At 40.5% G+C, this 14,895-nt stretch overlaps 1 protein-coding gene across 1 annotated transcript in view; it reads right to left on the bottom strand.

Moving 5' to 3' along the window:
- The window catches only part of NCAPD3 (non-SMC condensin II complex subunit D3), a 113,382-nt gene that overhangs the window by 25,937 nt on the left and 72,550 nt on the right, over window positions 1-14,895 (bottom strand). Inside the window, 1 exon segment of the mRNA XM_036744398.1 lies at window positions 8,547-8,626. Within this exon segment, the coding sequence (XP_036600293.1) occupies window positions 8,547-8,626 (80 nt within the window).

Here is a 14,895-nt window from a genome sequence, read left to right on the forward strand (position 1 = left end):
ATTCAAAGGGTTTATAGTCTTAACTGTCAATGTTAACTTAATGGAAAGGGAGCAAAGGCATGGTCAATCCAAAAGAATTTTATTTGTCACTGGAATGCATTGGAATTTTTCTGGAAATTTAACTTCCTAATGTTTTTCCTTAGACTAACATTAAAATCAGTTTACATTCTTTATATACATAATCAGTAGTGTAGAGACATGGCTCAAAAACACACTGGAAGCCTCAATAGATAAAAAAAAAAATATGGAGTAGGTAATCTATATATGTAATCAAGAGCTGACTATTCACCTAAGAAATAGGAAGCAACTGTCTGAGAAGCTTGGGAGGACAATATCATCCTATTAAAGTGAAGGGAAATCCCTGGAGAAAAAATATAATCAAAGCCAATATGAAGCAGTGGTTTGCTGCAATGATACCTAGCCAGTAGATCCTAGATAAGACATGCTGTCCTTAACCAGCTCTGTATGGCAATCAATCAGACAACTGACAAGCATTTATGATATGCCTACCAGGTAACACTCATTGTGTTAGAAGCTGGGTATGCAAAGACAGAAACCAAATAGCCTCTGCCCTCATAGGATTTACATTCTGTTGGAAGAAAACATGTATATAAATAAATGTATACAAAATAAATACAAGGTGAATTTCGTGAGGAGAGGGCACTCGGAGCTGGGGGTTGAGAGGAATAGGGAAGGTTTCATGTAGAAGGTATTGCTTCAGCAGGGTTTCAAAGGACAGAACTCTGAGAAGTGGGAGAAAGATGGGAATGCATTCTAGGCATAGGGGATGGCTGGTACAAAGGCAGGGAGTTAGAAGATGGGAGTATGGTGTATGCCAACAATAAGGAAGCCAGTTTGGCTACACTATAGAGGAAGAGAAAGAAAGGAACATATTTGTTTGGAAAGGTAGATTAGGGCCAGGTTGTTTAGGGCTTTAAATGACAGACATAGGCACTTACTTTTGATTCTAGAGGCAACAGGGAGGAATTTATTAAGCAAGAAAGTGACAGTCAGCCCTGTGCTTTATCAAATGATCAAATATTTGTAAAGCAGTTAGCACAATGCCTGGCACACAGTAGACACTTTTATTATTATTTTTTTAAATACAACTTCGGCATCTGTGAAGAGGATGGATTCACATAGGGAGACCTGAGTCTTGGGAGCCAATTAGAAGGTTATTGCAATATTCCAGGTGACACTACACCGGTATGATAACTATACAAGTAGAGAAAAAAAGATATTATGAAGGTAGAACAAGATTAGGCAAATTACTTACTGGATACACGGTGTGAGGGATAGTGAAGAATGAAGGATAATCCTAAGGTTGTGAGCCTGTTAACCCTCAAAAGGAACAGTGAAGTTTTGTCAGAGAAAACTTGGATTGCCAAAGAGAGATCTCCCTTGTCAAGTAGTTAAAGATGACTGATAAAGTTGAGATGGAAAAAGTCTTAGGGCTTGACAAGATTTCATCAAAAATTCCTCATATACAATTCACTGAGCTGTAATGTTTTATTATAGTCTAGTTCATCATGTTGTAACAATATTTGCTTTTTCCCTAAATAACATTGGCTGGGTTAAACCACTGTTAAACCTTTAAGGACAGGAAATCTAGTCTTGAAATTTAAAGTAACTTATATCAACTACTATTGGTTCTCAAAATCATCTACACTATTTCCATAAGAAGAGTACTTACTTGAGTCTGCTTGGAATGTCAAATGTTGATCAATTTATATGCAAAGTCAAGAGAACAAGTAGGTATCAGGAGGCTTTCAAGTAACCTGCAAATCTATCCCTTAGTGAGTAGTTCATTTGAAGAGCCATCAAAATAAATAAAACTAACAATATTAATTGTTAAAAGGCTGACGTCATACAGAAAATTCAGGTCTAAAATGAAAGCTGAGTCAGTCAAGCACCTCAATATGAATTTCTAGGAACTGCAGGTGGTGTGTACCATCCAGCCTTGATCTGTCACTATACAGGTTGGCTTTTTAAAGGCTCAAGTTCCAACTTGGACTAAATTTTCAAAACCTGATATTTTGACAAACTAAGGAAAGAGGGGTATTGATTAACTTTATTGTCTTTTTCAGATGAAGTTTTACAAAATAATCTTTTTGTTTTGCAGGTGACTAGATTATTAAATATAGAGTCCTATAATAAAACTCAATAGTTTAGTATAGCAATTAATATGGACAGAAAAAAAAAATTAGAAACTCTACTTATCTGCAGACCCTGGAAGAGTCAGAGCTATTTTACCCTATAGAAGCAGTTAAACCTAAGCAACGGGTATCATTCTGCTGAAGATATAAAGCTTGATTTCTAATAGTCTTAGAAGGCCAGAAAGAGACCTCTTGTCATTTTCATTTTTAGATTTAGGAAGAGGTAGCAAAATCCAACTTAGTTCTGACTTCCTCCCAGGCCGAATCCTTATTGCCAGAGTAAAGCAGAGATCTGCTAAGTAAGTCCCTCCTGGAAATTGGCAGTTTGTTCCTTTATGAACTATTAATATGGTGCTGCAATGGTACCACCTAGTGGACTCAAGGGAAACTATCTCAGCATTTCATAGTAAGAATACATTGCTGAAGGTCAATTTAACATGAGATCAGCTACAACTACCATGTAAACTTATACATTCCCAGAGCCTAATAAAGTCAATCTGGTTTCAAAATAAATTCATCCCTTTGCCACAGCTGCCTGTTACCTCACTGTGAAATCTTCTTGAGCAAATGGCTTTATGGAAGACCTTGAATATTGTTGTTCAGTACTGTCTGATTTTTCATGACCCCATGGACCATACTGTCCATGGGGTTTTCTTGGCAAAGATATTGGAGTGATTTGCCATTTCCCTCTCCAGTGGATTAAGGGAAACAGGTTAAAAGACTTGCCCAGGGTCACACAGCTTAGTAGGTGCGGACAGGTTTGAACTCAGGCCTTGGTGACTCCAGGCCCAGTGCTCTATCCATTGAACCATCTAGCTACCTCCTACCTTGAATACATTTAAAGCAAATAAAAAATCTGTTTTTCTAGGCTAGGGAAGGGAGAACATATTGACTCACAGAGCCTGACTGCTCTTTTAGGAGATAGGAAAAGCATGGTTTCATAGTCAAACTAGATTCTGAATAGAATCTCAGAATGTGGGAGGCTGAACCTGGAGATGGATTGTTTGTTTGCAAGGGAAATAGGACAGGGAGAAGGGAGGAAAAGCTACTCTTTCCGGTTTGTTTGTTTGTTTTTTTTTTTTTTTACTTTTCCCTACTCCCCCAAATTCCATTCTGTATCATGATCCTTCTCCTCCATAACAGATTCACAGCATGTTTGAGGTACCAATATTCTTTTATGTGCAAATGACCTGTCCAGAATTAAGAAAAGTCAGGGAATTTCTATTTGTGGCTAAAAAAATTTTTTACCCGTCTGTTCATTATTAGAAAATATTATTAAGAACTTCTAATTATGCTTAGGATGATGTCAGACATTATGCTGAGAGCTACAAAGACTGGTCCCTGTATTAGAAGTGTAATTTATTTAATGGTAGAGTTTTACAAAACTAACATAGTCTACCTTCCAGTCCAAAAAAGGAAAATTCACAATAGTCATAAATATTTATTAAGTGCCTATGTACCAGGTACTGCACTAAGCACTGAGCAATCAAAGAAAAACAAAAAACAGTCCCTGATCTCAAGAAGCTCCCAATAATAAAGGGGGAAACAACATAAAAACAAGCTATATAAAGGATAAATACAAAATCACTAACAGAGGCAAAGTACTAGAATTAAGAGGGACTGGGAAATGCTTCTTGCAGAAGGCAATTTTAGCTAGGACTTGGAAGCCAAAGAAAGATGGAGATGAGGAGGGAGAGCACTTCAGGCATGGGTGAACAGCCAGAGAAATGCCTGGAGCCTGGAGATGGAGTGTCTTGTTCATGGAAGAGGAAGTAGGCTACCGTCACTAGATTAAACAGTACATGGAGGGGTATAAGGTGTAAGAAGATTGGAAAGGTGGCAGAGAAGGGAGCCCTAGTTTCTGAAAGGTTTTGAACACTAACCATAGGATTTTGTAATTGATCCTGGAGGCAACAGGGAGCTACTAGTTTACTGAGTAGGGAAGTGATACAGTCAGACCTGAACTTTAGGAAAATCACTCTGATGGCTAAGTGGAGGATGGACTGGAGTGGGAAGAGACTCAAGGCAGAGGGACTCACTAAAACATCACTGCAACAGTTTAGGAGCAATTAGATAAAGGATCATCACACCAGGGTAACAGCAGTTATCAGAAGGGTTAAGGGGGTATAACTGAGAGATGTTACAAATGTATAATTGATAGCCTCTGGCAACAGACTGTATATGAGCAGTGAGAAACGGTGAGGAGCTGAAGATGACACCTAGGTTGTGAGGCCGAGAGACTGGGAGAATGGTGGTGACAATAGAGAAGTTCAGAAGTGGAAAGGCTTTAGGGGTAAAAACAATGAGCTCAGTCTGGGACATGTTGAGTTTAAGATGTTTATAGGACATCTAGTTTGAGATGTCTAATAGGCAGTTGGAGGTCAGCAGAGAGGTCTGGTTATACATAGATTTGAGAATCAAGACAGAGATAATAGTTGAATCAATACATGGGGGCTAATGAGATCACCAAGGAAAAGAGTTAAGAGGGAAAAGAGAAGAGAGCCCTGGACAAAGTATAAAACATCCAGGCTTAGCAGGAATGACCTGGATGAAAATCCAGCAAAGGAGACTGAATAGAAGTAGTCAGACTGGTGGGAGGAAAACTAGGAGAAAAGTAGTATCTTGAAAACCTAGGAAGAAAAGAGAATCAAGAACAAGAGGGAGACTTACAGTGTCAAAGGCTGCAGATAGGTCAAGAGGGATACGGACTGAGAAAAGATTATTTGGCAACTAGAAAATCACTGGTAAATTTGGAGAGAGCTGTTTCCATTGAACAATGAGGTCTGAAGACATATTACACAGATTTAAGAAGAGAATGTGAAGGTACCTTGCAGACACCCTTCTCGAGTTTGGCCAAAAAAGGTTAGAGATATGGGACAAGAGCTAGTTGGGATGGATGGATCAAGTGAGGGCTTTCTAAAAATGTAGGAGATATGGGCATGTTTGTAGGCAGTAGGGAAGGAACCAGTAGAAGGGGAGAGATTGAAGACAAATGAGAGAGCTGGAGTGGGGCAATCTGCTAGGGAAGACAGGAAGAAATGGAATCACTTGTGCATGTAGAAGAATTGGCCTTGGTAAGAAGAAAAGCCACCTCTTCATGTGAAATGAGGTGAAAAAGAAGATAGGAGAGAAGGCATCTGACTGATGTGAGATAAGGAGGGAGGGAGAAGAGGGAGCTCTCTGTGAAAGGCCTCAACTTTTTCAATAAAACATGAGGCAAATTTCTCAGACGAGAGGGAAGGGAGCCATAGGAAGCTGTATAAAAACATTTGGAAGAGCTGCTGTGGTGAGTGGGATAGTGAGTTAATTTTCTGTTGTTATTCAGTCATTTCATTCATGTGCGACTCTTTGTGATCTTATTTGGTATTTTCTTGGCAAAGACCCTGGAGTGGTTTGCTCTTCCCTTCTCTAGCTCATTTTACATATGAGAAACTGAGGCAAACAGGGCTAAGTGACTCGCTGAGGGTCACAGAGCTAGGCAGTATCACAGGCCAGATATGAACTCAGGAAAATGTCTTCCTGAGTCTCGGCTTGGCACTCTATCCACTGAGCTGCCTAGCTGCCCAGTGAGTTAGAGAGGTGTAAAAGGACTGCCTAGCAGCAGTTACAGCCCAGTTGAGGTTATGTAACATAAATTTATACTGAGCCCACTCAGAACAGCTGCATTATTTTCTCCACCTTTGTTTAGCAACGTATACGTAAGAGCAACAGCGGCAGATGGTAGGAGTGATCTAAGGCTAAGGTTTAGCAGGGTACAAATGTCAATATAAAGGGGCCAGGGACACAAGAGAAGAAAACAGTGTAGAGCTGAACTGGTTCACCAATGGTCAAGATAGGGAAAGTAGGAGAGTGTAGCTAGTACAAAAGAGAGAACTGAAGTGTCAATGGACTGGAGCCAACAATGTAGACAAGATTTACTATTGGAGATTTAAGTAGATTTAGTACTGGAAGGCAGAGGGGGAGATAAAATGCCAACAGACTGTGATTAGATAAGGAAATTTCAGAGTTCATGAAAATGGAAGTGGGTGACAGCAAGATCAAAGGTAAGACCATGTTTGTATGTGGCTAAGGTGGGATAGAAGAACAGGTCATAGAAAATGAATAAAACTTAAAGGAATAGGAAGTTAGGGTGCTTGAGAGATTATCAATACATACACTGAAGTGTCCTAGTATGGGAGCAGGAGTTGGGGAGAAGAAAAGTACTGTGGGCCAGTTACTGAACTCACTGAGGAAGGAGAATTGAGACTCCTGGAGGTCTGTATACAACAGTTACCTAGAGTCTTATTGGGTGATGGTTAAGAAGAGCATAAGCCTCAAAGAAGTAGATTACTGAATGATGGAGGTAGGCAGAGAACATGGAAGTGGCAATGGGGAGCCATAAGTATTTCAGCTCCCCAACCCCAACCAGTGAACGGAGGAGAAATAGTGAGGGTAAGTACAGGAAAGGGTGGCCAGACAGTCTCTGTCATCACAGGAGTGAGCCAAGTCTCAGTGAAAGTCAGAAGATGGAAGGAATAGGAAAGGGAAAGATTAAGATGCAAGCATGTTTGGAGCAGTCCTGTGTTCCAGAGGAAAGGATGGGTGGCTCTGGGGTAGGAAATGGAGGCGGTAGGGGAGGAATGCCTGACTTTTAGTTATGGCTTTAGAGAATATGAACTAGACCATTAACCTTCTATTATTGTTTTGTTACATATGAAATGTTCCCTTAAAAAATATCCAATGGAAACTAAAGTCCTTCTACAGAAAGCACAGAGGAAAATATTTGAGACCATATTTAGAACCAGAGAGACCCATTATTATAAGCTATTTATAGTTAATGAACTCCTTAAAGACCTTTTCCCAATAGTGGTTGCTTTTGCCATGGCATTCAACATGCCCTTTTCCAATTTCAGACTTGCTATAAAAAATTATTCATACAACACAATCCAGTGGTTGCATGTTCTGTCACAGATCATTTCTCAGTCCCTTGAAAATAAATTTCAAAGGAAATCTGTTACAGAAGGATAGGAATTAACAATTGGCAAAGTACCATGTTTTCTTCTCTTTCCTAGCTCCCCTGAGTCTCACCCTTGTAAGATTCATTTCCATGTAATCTCGTGACTTCTTTCCTAGCTCCCCTATCTGAATCTCATCCTTGTAAGATTCATTTCCATCTAATCTTGTGACCTGTCAAATGGTTCAAAATCAGAAATAGATAGGAAACTATCAGTGGAAATTGTTTTAAAGAAAGACCCATTACCATCTGCTTGCTACTGTACCCTAGAGGAAGTTGGCTCAGTGGAGAAAGCACCAAACCTAGGGTCAGAACACCTGAATTCAAATTCAGCTCTGTGACCCTGGGAAAATCACTTAACCTTTGTTTACCTCAATTTCTTCAACTGTAAAAAGGGCAGCTAGGTGGACAGAGTGCCAGACCTGGAGTGAGGAAGACTCATCTTCATGAATTCAAATCTGGCCTCAAGACACTTTCTAGCTTTGTAACCTTGCGCAAGTCACTTAACCCTGTTTGCCTCAGTTCCTCATCCATAAAATAAGCTGGAGAAAAAAATGGCAAACCACTCTAGTATCTTTGCCAAGAAAACCCCAAATGGGGTCACGAAGAGTTCGATACAACTGAAAAACAACAAAACTACAAAATGGGGATAGTAATAGCACCTGCCTTGAAGGGTAGTTGTGAGGATCAAATGAGATGTTTGTTTTTTAAAAAGCTCTTAGAACAGTGACTGGCATAGTAAGTGCTATATAAATGCATATACCTTCACTAAGGACTACTGAGGCCTTTCTATCTGATTTCAGCTGAAACCTCCTATGTGTGTTCTTTCCCTCATTCTAAAGTGAGCTCCTTCAAAGTAGGTTCTGCCTCTGCTTTGCTATTTGCATCTCCAGTGCTTTGCATAGTAAGTGCTTAATGAATGCATTCATTCATTCATATGCTCTGATACACACAGTGCTTCATTCCAATTCTTAAGATTCTTCCCTTTCCACATTGGCTCTATATAATAAAGCCTATGTTTTTAAAACTCATTTCTCACAAATGATTAGACTTAGTGGTCAACAAAACTAATTTAGGAACTAACTGCTCTATAAATTCTAACTCAACCAGGGCACATTTCCTTATTAGAACTCTTAAGCAGGGTTACAAAGCAGAGTTAATGCTAAGAAAATTATGTGCTGATATTGACTGTGGTTAACATTTATAAATAAACTGCCTGAAAGCTCAAAGTTCAAAGCTCACCACTGCTTTCACAAATTTTACAATTTTATTTTATTTACTGAAGCTTAACACTAAGCTAATTAGGCAGAAAACAGACCATAAATAGCTACAAGTTATTAGAAAGAATTCAGTTAAGTAATTTAATATACAAAAATTTTGGAGAAAAGATAGCATACCTGGAAATTTCTGGATGTTGATCCACTAGAGAACTTACAAACCTAAAGAACAGTGATCCCTTCCATTTCACAAATTCTTCCTAGGGGAAACAGAAAATAGAATATTTCATGATTTGCTAAATACATAGATCTTAAGTGTATTAGTTGCCTAGTTACCTAAAGTAACTTTCCTCTACTTAATGTCAGCTCTTATCAGATACTCATTTTTTTTTCCTGCGGCTCATTAGTTCAATTGGTTAGACTTTGGTTCTAATGATATAAAAGTCAAGAATTCAGATATCCCATAAGCCAACCACAGGCTCACCTGTTTTGCTCTGTTCCACAGCCACACAATCTACATCAACTATCTCAAAAACCACTCTCTTGTGAGGAAAGATTGTTGTTGACAGTGTAGACAAATCAGTTCAAAACCATCACTAGGACTGGTACAGTGATTCAAAGTATATGCCTGATTTAAGTCAGTGGTATCATAGCAGGCCCTTAATAATTGCTTGTTGATTGACTGATCTTGAAAGCAAAATGGAAAAATGAAAATGGAAAAGTGAATTTGGAATTCAGCTGTACTACTTACTACATGGGTGTCGTTTGTTGTTGTTCAGTCATTTCAGTCATGTCCAACTCTTTATAACCCCACTTGGGGTTTTCCTGGCAAAGATACTGGAATGGGGACAGCTAGGTGGCGCAGTGAGTAGAGCACCTGGAGTCAGGAGGACCTGAGTTCAAATCCGACCTCAGACACTTGACACGCTAGCTGTGTGACCTTGGGCAAGTCACTGAACCCCAATTGCCTTGCTTTCTCCCCTCAAAAAGAAAAAAAAAAGATACTAGAGTGGTCTGTCATTTCCTTCTTCAGTTCATTTTATAGATGAAGAACTAAGGCAAACAGGGCTAAGTGACTTGCCCAGGATCACACAGTTAAGTGTCTGAGGCCAGATTTGAACTCCAGAGATGAATCTTCCTGACTTCAGGCCTGGCACTCTACCCATTGTGACACCCCCCTACCTGGGTAACCTTGTGTAATTTCATTCCAATGGGGCTGTTTTCCCAGCTTTAATCAAGGTGGGTGGGAATTAGATGCTTTCTAAGGTTACTTTCAGTTCTAAATCCTATTACCTTTCTAGCATATAAGTTACTATAAATCCCAATACACTGGAAGAATACATATCTAAATTATGTTCCTACTTCTAAAGGCTAGCAACTCTTGTCCCCACCACCATAGTGGTCTAGATGTACTTTCCATGTAAAAATAATCAAACCTCACATAACCCTGATATATCCTAGCCCAAAGCCGCAGACAAAGAATAGATAAACAAAAATATGGAAAAGCTATGCTCTGAACTGGAAGTGGGTTTGATTTTTCTGAAGTCAAGTACAAAGCAGGACATTTTGCTAAACTCCAACTGGAAGCACTTGTGAAGAGTTCTTACTTAACCCTATCTAGAACTACCAACCACCAACCACTGGGACCCGTTGTCCCAATGTCCTCAAGGACTTCAGTTTTCATCTTACAGTCTTCTTCTCCACCCCAAATCCATTACCATTCTTCTTGACAATATTCACAATGAAGATCCTTTGAACACCCTGACATCTCAGTTCATTAACCACCTCCCTAACTTCTATCTAAGAAACAAAGACTCTCAGAGACAGAATGGACCTCAGAGACCTGAAGTCCAAGTCTACCTAAATAATAATAGCTAATAATAGGAGGCAGCTAGATGCCTCAGTGGATAGCCTGCAGTCAAGAAGATCTGAGTTTGAATCAGGCTTCGGACACTTACTAGCTATGTGACCCTGAGCAATACATTTAACTTCTATTTACCTTAATTCGCTGGAGAAGAAAATGGTAAACCATTCCAGTATCTTTGCCAAGAAACCCCCCCCGGACATTATGGTCACCAAGGGGTGAGCAAGAGTCAGACATAAGCAAACAATCACATCAAACAGTGATAATGCCTAACCTACAGCGCCTCCTACGTGGCAGGCTCTGTGCTAAGTGCTTTACAATTATTATCTCATCTGATCCTCAGAACAACCCTGTGATACTATAATTCCCATTTCACAGTTGAGGAAACTGAGACAGACAGTGGTTAAGCGACCTACCCCAGGGTCACAAAGCTCATAACTGTCTAAGGTTGGATTTTAACTCAGGTCCTACTGATTCCAGGCACTCTACCTACCGCACCATCCAGCTGACCAAGGATTTTCTCTACAACAGAATTAACAAGTTGCTTCTATTCTCTTTCCAGAACCTTACTAAGTGTTTTGCAAACCTTAAGGTATTATACAAATGCTAGTAATCATCACTGTTCTTACTGTTATGGCTATACTTCAGACCTACCACTGCTCAAAGAGGCTCCACCTCTGCATTTTAAGTTCTGAAGTTTCCTTACCTCATTACAATTTCCTGTCCTACTGTCTCTTTTTGCCACCATTTTGACCTCTGGGGCTTCAGTCCCTCTTTGTTCTCCTAATCCATCAAACTTGTTCCGGCTTCATTTCCCAACATTCACAGCCTTGACCATTTCAATAAGGCACAGTCGTTCAGTCTGAAAGCCCTTCAATCCCACCCACCCCGTCTTGTTCTTCCACTAATCTCACCCTGCTAATCCTTAATTCTAGATTATCAACTGCTGAGGAATGTTAAGGGGTCCCCTGAACTTGTCTTTCTGAGTTGTCATATTTTCCAGAAACACTGGATCCAGAGTATGAAGGAGGTCCTGAATGTGTCAAGGACAAAGACTCCCCTGAGTTGACATAATGTGTTGTTTGCATCCCAAGCTGGATTCCCTATGTGTCCTTGGGAGTCAAGACAAGCACCAATCAGTCTGTGCTAGGCTGAGAAACTGCTTGTGCAGCTGGTACCCTTGTAGATAAGCAGACCATCCTATCTTCATGGTTTAGCAGTTCCCAAGGGAAAAGAATATGGCTTTTGCCATCACCTTGCTCTTCCCCTTCAGGAGGGGTTTTGTTTTTTTCCCACCTTTACTGCACCTTTCCCCCTCCCAAGTCCCTTGAGTTCGGTGGAGATTTTTGAGTTTTTTCTCCTTCCTCTGTCCTACTGTGTTTCAACAGTAAGGCTAGCAGCTGCTGTGGGGGTGTAAGATCCACCAACAGCCAACACCCAGTAAGCTGCCAGCACACTGCAAAAGCACAGGTTCTTTTGATCTGCTTTAATAAGGAAAGCAAGGTTAAAGGGGTTGACAAGCTTACTTTAATTCAGCATACAAATATCATTCACTTAGTTCAGGGGAAAAAGCCAGCACTCTGAACTTCAGAGCAAATTACAAACAAATTACAAACATCAACAGACAGACCAAATACAGATTCATAGTTACCAACATCTAGGTTCAGCCCAGGAGCTCAGAACAAGGGCTGGCCCAGGGTCACACTCGCCATCACTGCTGTGGGTAAGAGCTCCAAAGAAGAGACAGCCAACCCCTGGTTTTTATATCTTTTTCAGGGTCAGGGGTGAGTCACACATGCAACTCACCCACGTGACCTAGAATCGTCACAAAGAGGCAACTGAAACCCACATGGTCTAAAAGCCTCTGCTGTCCCAGACATGTAAACTAGGCCCTTCCTGGAGTTATCCCCACCTTGGGCCCCACCTTAGTTGCCAATCCACACCCATACAGGTTTTATACCTAATAGGGGTTTGGGCCTGGAGCTTAGCACCTAGTAAGGCTCAATGAAATACACTGAATTACTCAAAGGGAACAAAAGCCAAACTATTCAAGGGCACTTGGTTTTGCTTACCAATACATACTGCTATAAATATGCAAATTTCTGTATGGATTACAAACTCTTTAGATTCCACATGCATGTTCATTTCTCTTATAATAAACCTAGTTTTCACGTAAATTTTGTGAAGTTATAATTGCCTGAGGACACAACTAATAAACAGGCATTTATTAAGCACCTACTATGAGCCAAATGCTGGGAATACAAACACAAAACAGAGAAATCCTTGCCCTCAGGGAGTTTTTATTGTATCAAGGGAGACAACATATATATATATATACACACACACACATATATATGTATGACTATATTATGTATATTATGTACATCTAGGTATACAGACAAACAAAATAAACATAAAGTAATTTGGGGGGAGGGGGAGAATCACTAGCACCTGGGGGAAAATTGCAAAAAGGCCTAACATAAAAGTTAGCACCTGAACTGAGCTTTGAAGGAAACTAGAGATTTTAAGAGGCAGAGGTAAAGACAGCTCATTCCAGGCATGGAGGAGAGCTTCTGCAAAGGCACAGACAACAGATGAAATAAACAGTGTATACAACAAAAAGACCACTAGTTTGGCTGAGTGTATGAAAGGAAGGCTAGATATTTATACACACACACACACACACACATATGAATGTATGTATGTATATGTGCATATATATATATATATATATGTATGGTGTGTGTGTGTGTGTGTGTGTGTGTGTGTGTATAACAAGGCTAGAAAGGTTGGCTGAAGCTAAGTTGTGAAGCTAGGTTGTTTCTAGCGCAATCTATATTTGACCTAGGTAACAGGAAGCCACTGGAGTTAACTGAGTAGGACAGTGATAGGCTCAGACCTGTGCTTTAGGAAAATTCCTATCATCTTCCTTCTCTGCTTCCAAACTCCTAAGTAAATTAAGAAACTTATGTTGTCTGAATCAACTACAAATTCATGTTATCTAATTAACCAAGTCCTTACCACAGCAGATATTTAAAATCCTTTCATCTTCGGAAGTCTCTAAATTTCTATCCACCAACCTCAGTCTTAGTTGACCTCACCTCCTATATAACTGGAAGCCATCTGTGGTAACAATTTGTCTCTCCGTATCTCACCTCCTCATATCAAACCATGATAGGCCCATCAAATTTGCAGAATACACAAAGCTGAGAGAAATAGCTAATACACTAGATGACAGAATCAGGATCCAAAAGGATCTTGATAAGCTAGAACACTGGGCTGAATCTAATAAGATAAAATTCAAAAGGGATAAATATAAAGTCTTATACTTGGGTACAAAAAAATCAACTTCACAAGATGGAAGAGGCACAGATAGACAGCAACTGTTCCAAATAAGATATAGGGTTCTTTGTGAACTGACACCTCAATATGTCAGCATTCTGATGTAGCAGCCAAAAAGGCCACGTCATCTTGGGCTGCATTAAGAGGGATTGTTTCCAGGAATAGGGAGGTGATGTCTCTTTGTACTCTGTCCTCTTCTTCAGACCTCATCTTTAATATTTTGCTTAGTTAAGTAAGACAGTAGTTAGAAAATGTGCAAAAGAAAGCAATTAGAATGGCGAAAGATCTTGAGTTTATGACATATGAGGACAACTGAGGAAACTGGGCATGTTTACGGTGGTGAAAAGAAAACTGGGGGAGCATGATTGCTGTGCTCAAATATTTCAAGCACTGATATGGAGAGGATGGATTAGATTTGTTCTGAATGGTCTAACGGGGCAGAATCAGGGTGAAGCAATAGGTGGAAATTGCAAAGCAGCAAATGTAAGCTGGATGTCGGGAAACACTTCTTCACCATTAGATCCCTCCCAAAGTGAGATGGGTTGCCTTGAGAGATGGTCAACTTGGAGGCTTCAAATAGAGGCGAGATGTCTACTTGACAAAATGCTATAGTGGGGAGGCCTTTTGTGTGTTGGACACACAAGGTTGGACTAGAGAATTAGGCTCTTTTTTTTTTTTTGTCATTTGCTCATTTTCCCAGCCTGTTTCTTGACTCTTTGATGAGCTCTGTTCACCTAGGGAAAGGGGGGATGGGGGGAGAGGGCACAGAGCACTGTCCCAAGCTTCAGGCTTTCTTTTCAGTTTGGGGGAGGGGGTGTCACTAAGTTTTCAATGCTTCTAAGGTGGTGTGATCTGGGGATAGGTATGGCTACTGCTCTCCTAGTCTGCATTCTGGTCCCTACCCAGGGGGGCCCTGTTCCTTTGCAACCACTGAAACTAGGAACTGGGTAATGGGCAGTGGTGCCAAATGACACCTGGTTCCACACCCAGTGCCAGCACAGAAATCTCCTGTAATCTCTTTCAGACCAGTTGTCCAATCCTCTCACCATCTCTGGGTAGTGAGAGCTCCCAAACTGCTGTTGATGCTGTTGTGACTCCCTCCGAGGCACACAGCTCGGGTTGCTGCCACGTGAGCCAGTGCCCCCACCCCCAACCTCTGCCAGTACCACAGATCTCTCCTTCTGATCTCATAAGTTGTCCCGGGCTGGAAAAGTGTCTCACCCTTACCTTTGGTTGGCTAAGCCACTCTAGAATTAGATTTGACATGTTGCTTTAAAAGCTGTTCAAAATGTATGTCTAAGATTGCTATTAGTAATTGGGTAG

The sequence above is a fragment of the Trichosurus vulpecula genome, chromosome 2 (genome assembly GCF_011100635.1).
Source record: "Trichosurus vulpecula isolate mTriVul1 chromosome 2, mTriVul1.pri, whole genome shotgun sequence".
NCBI classification, from domain to species: Eukaryota; Metazoa; Chordata; class Mammalia; order Diprotodontia; family Phalangeridae; genus Trichosurus; species Trichosurus vulpecula.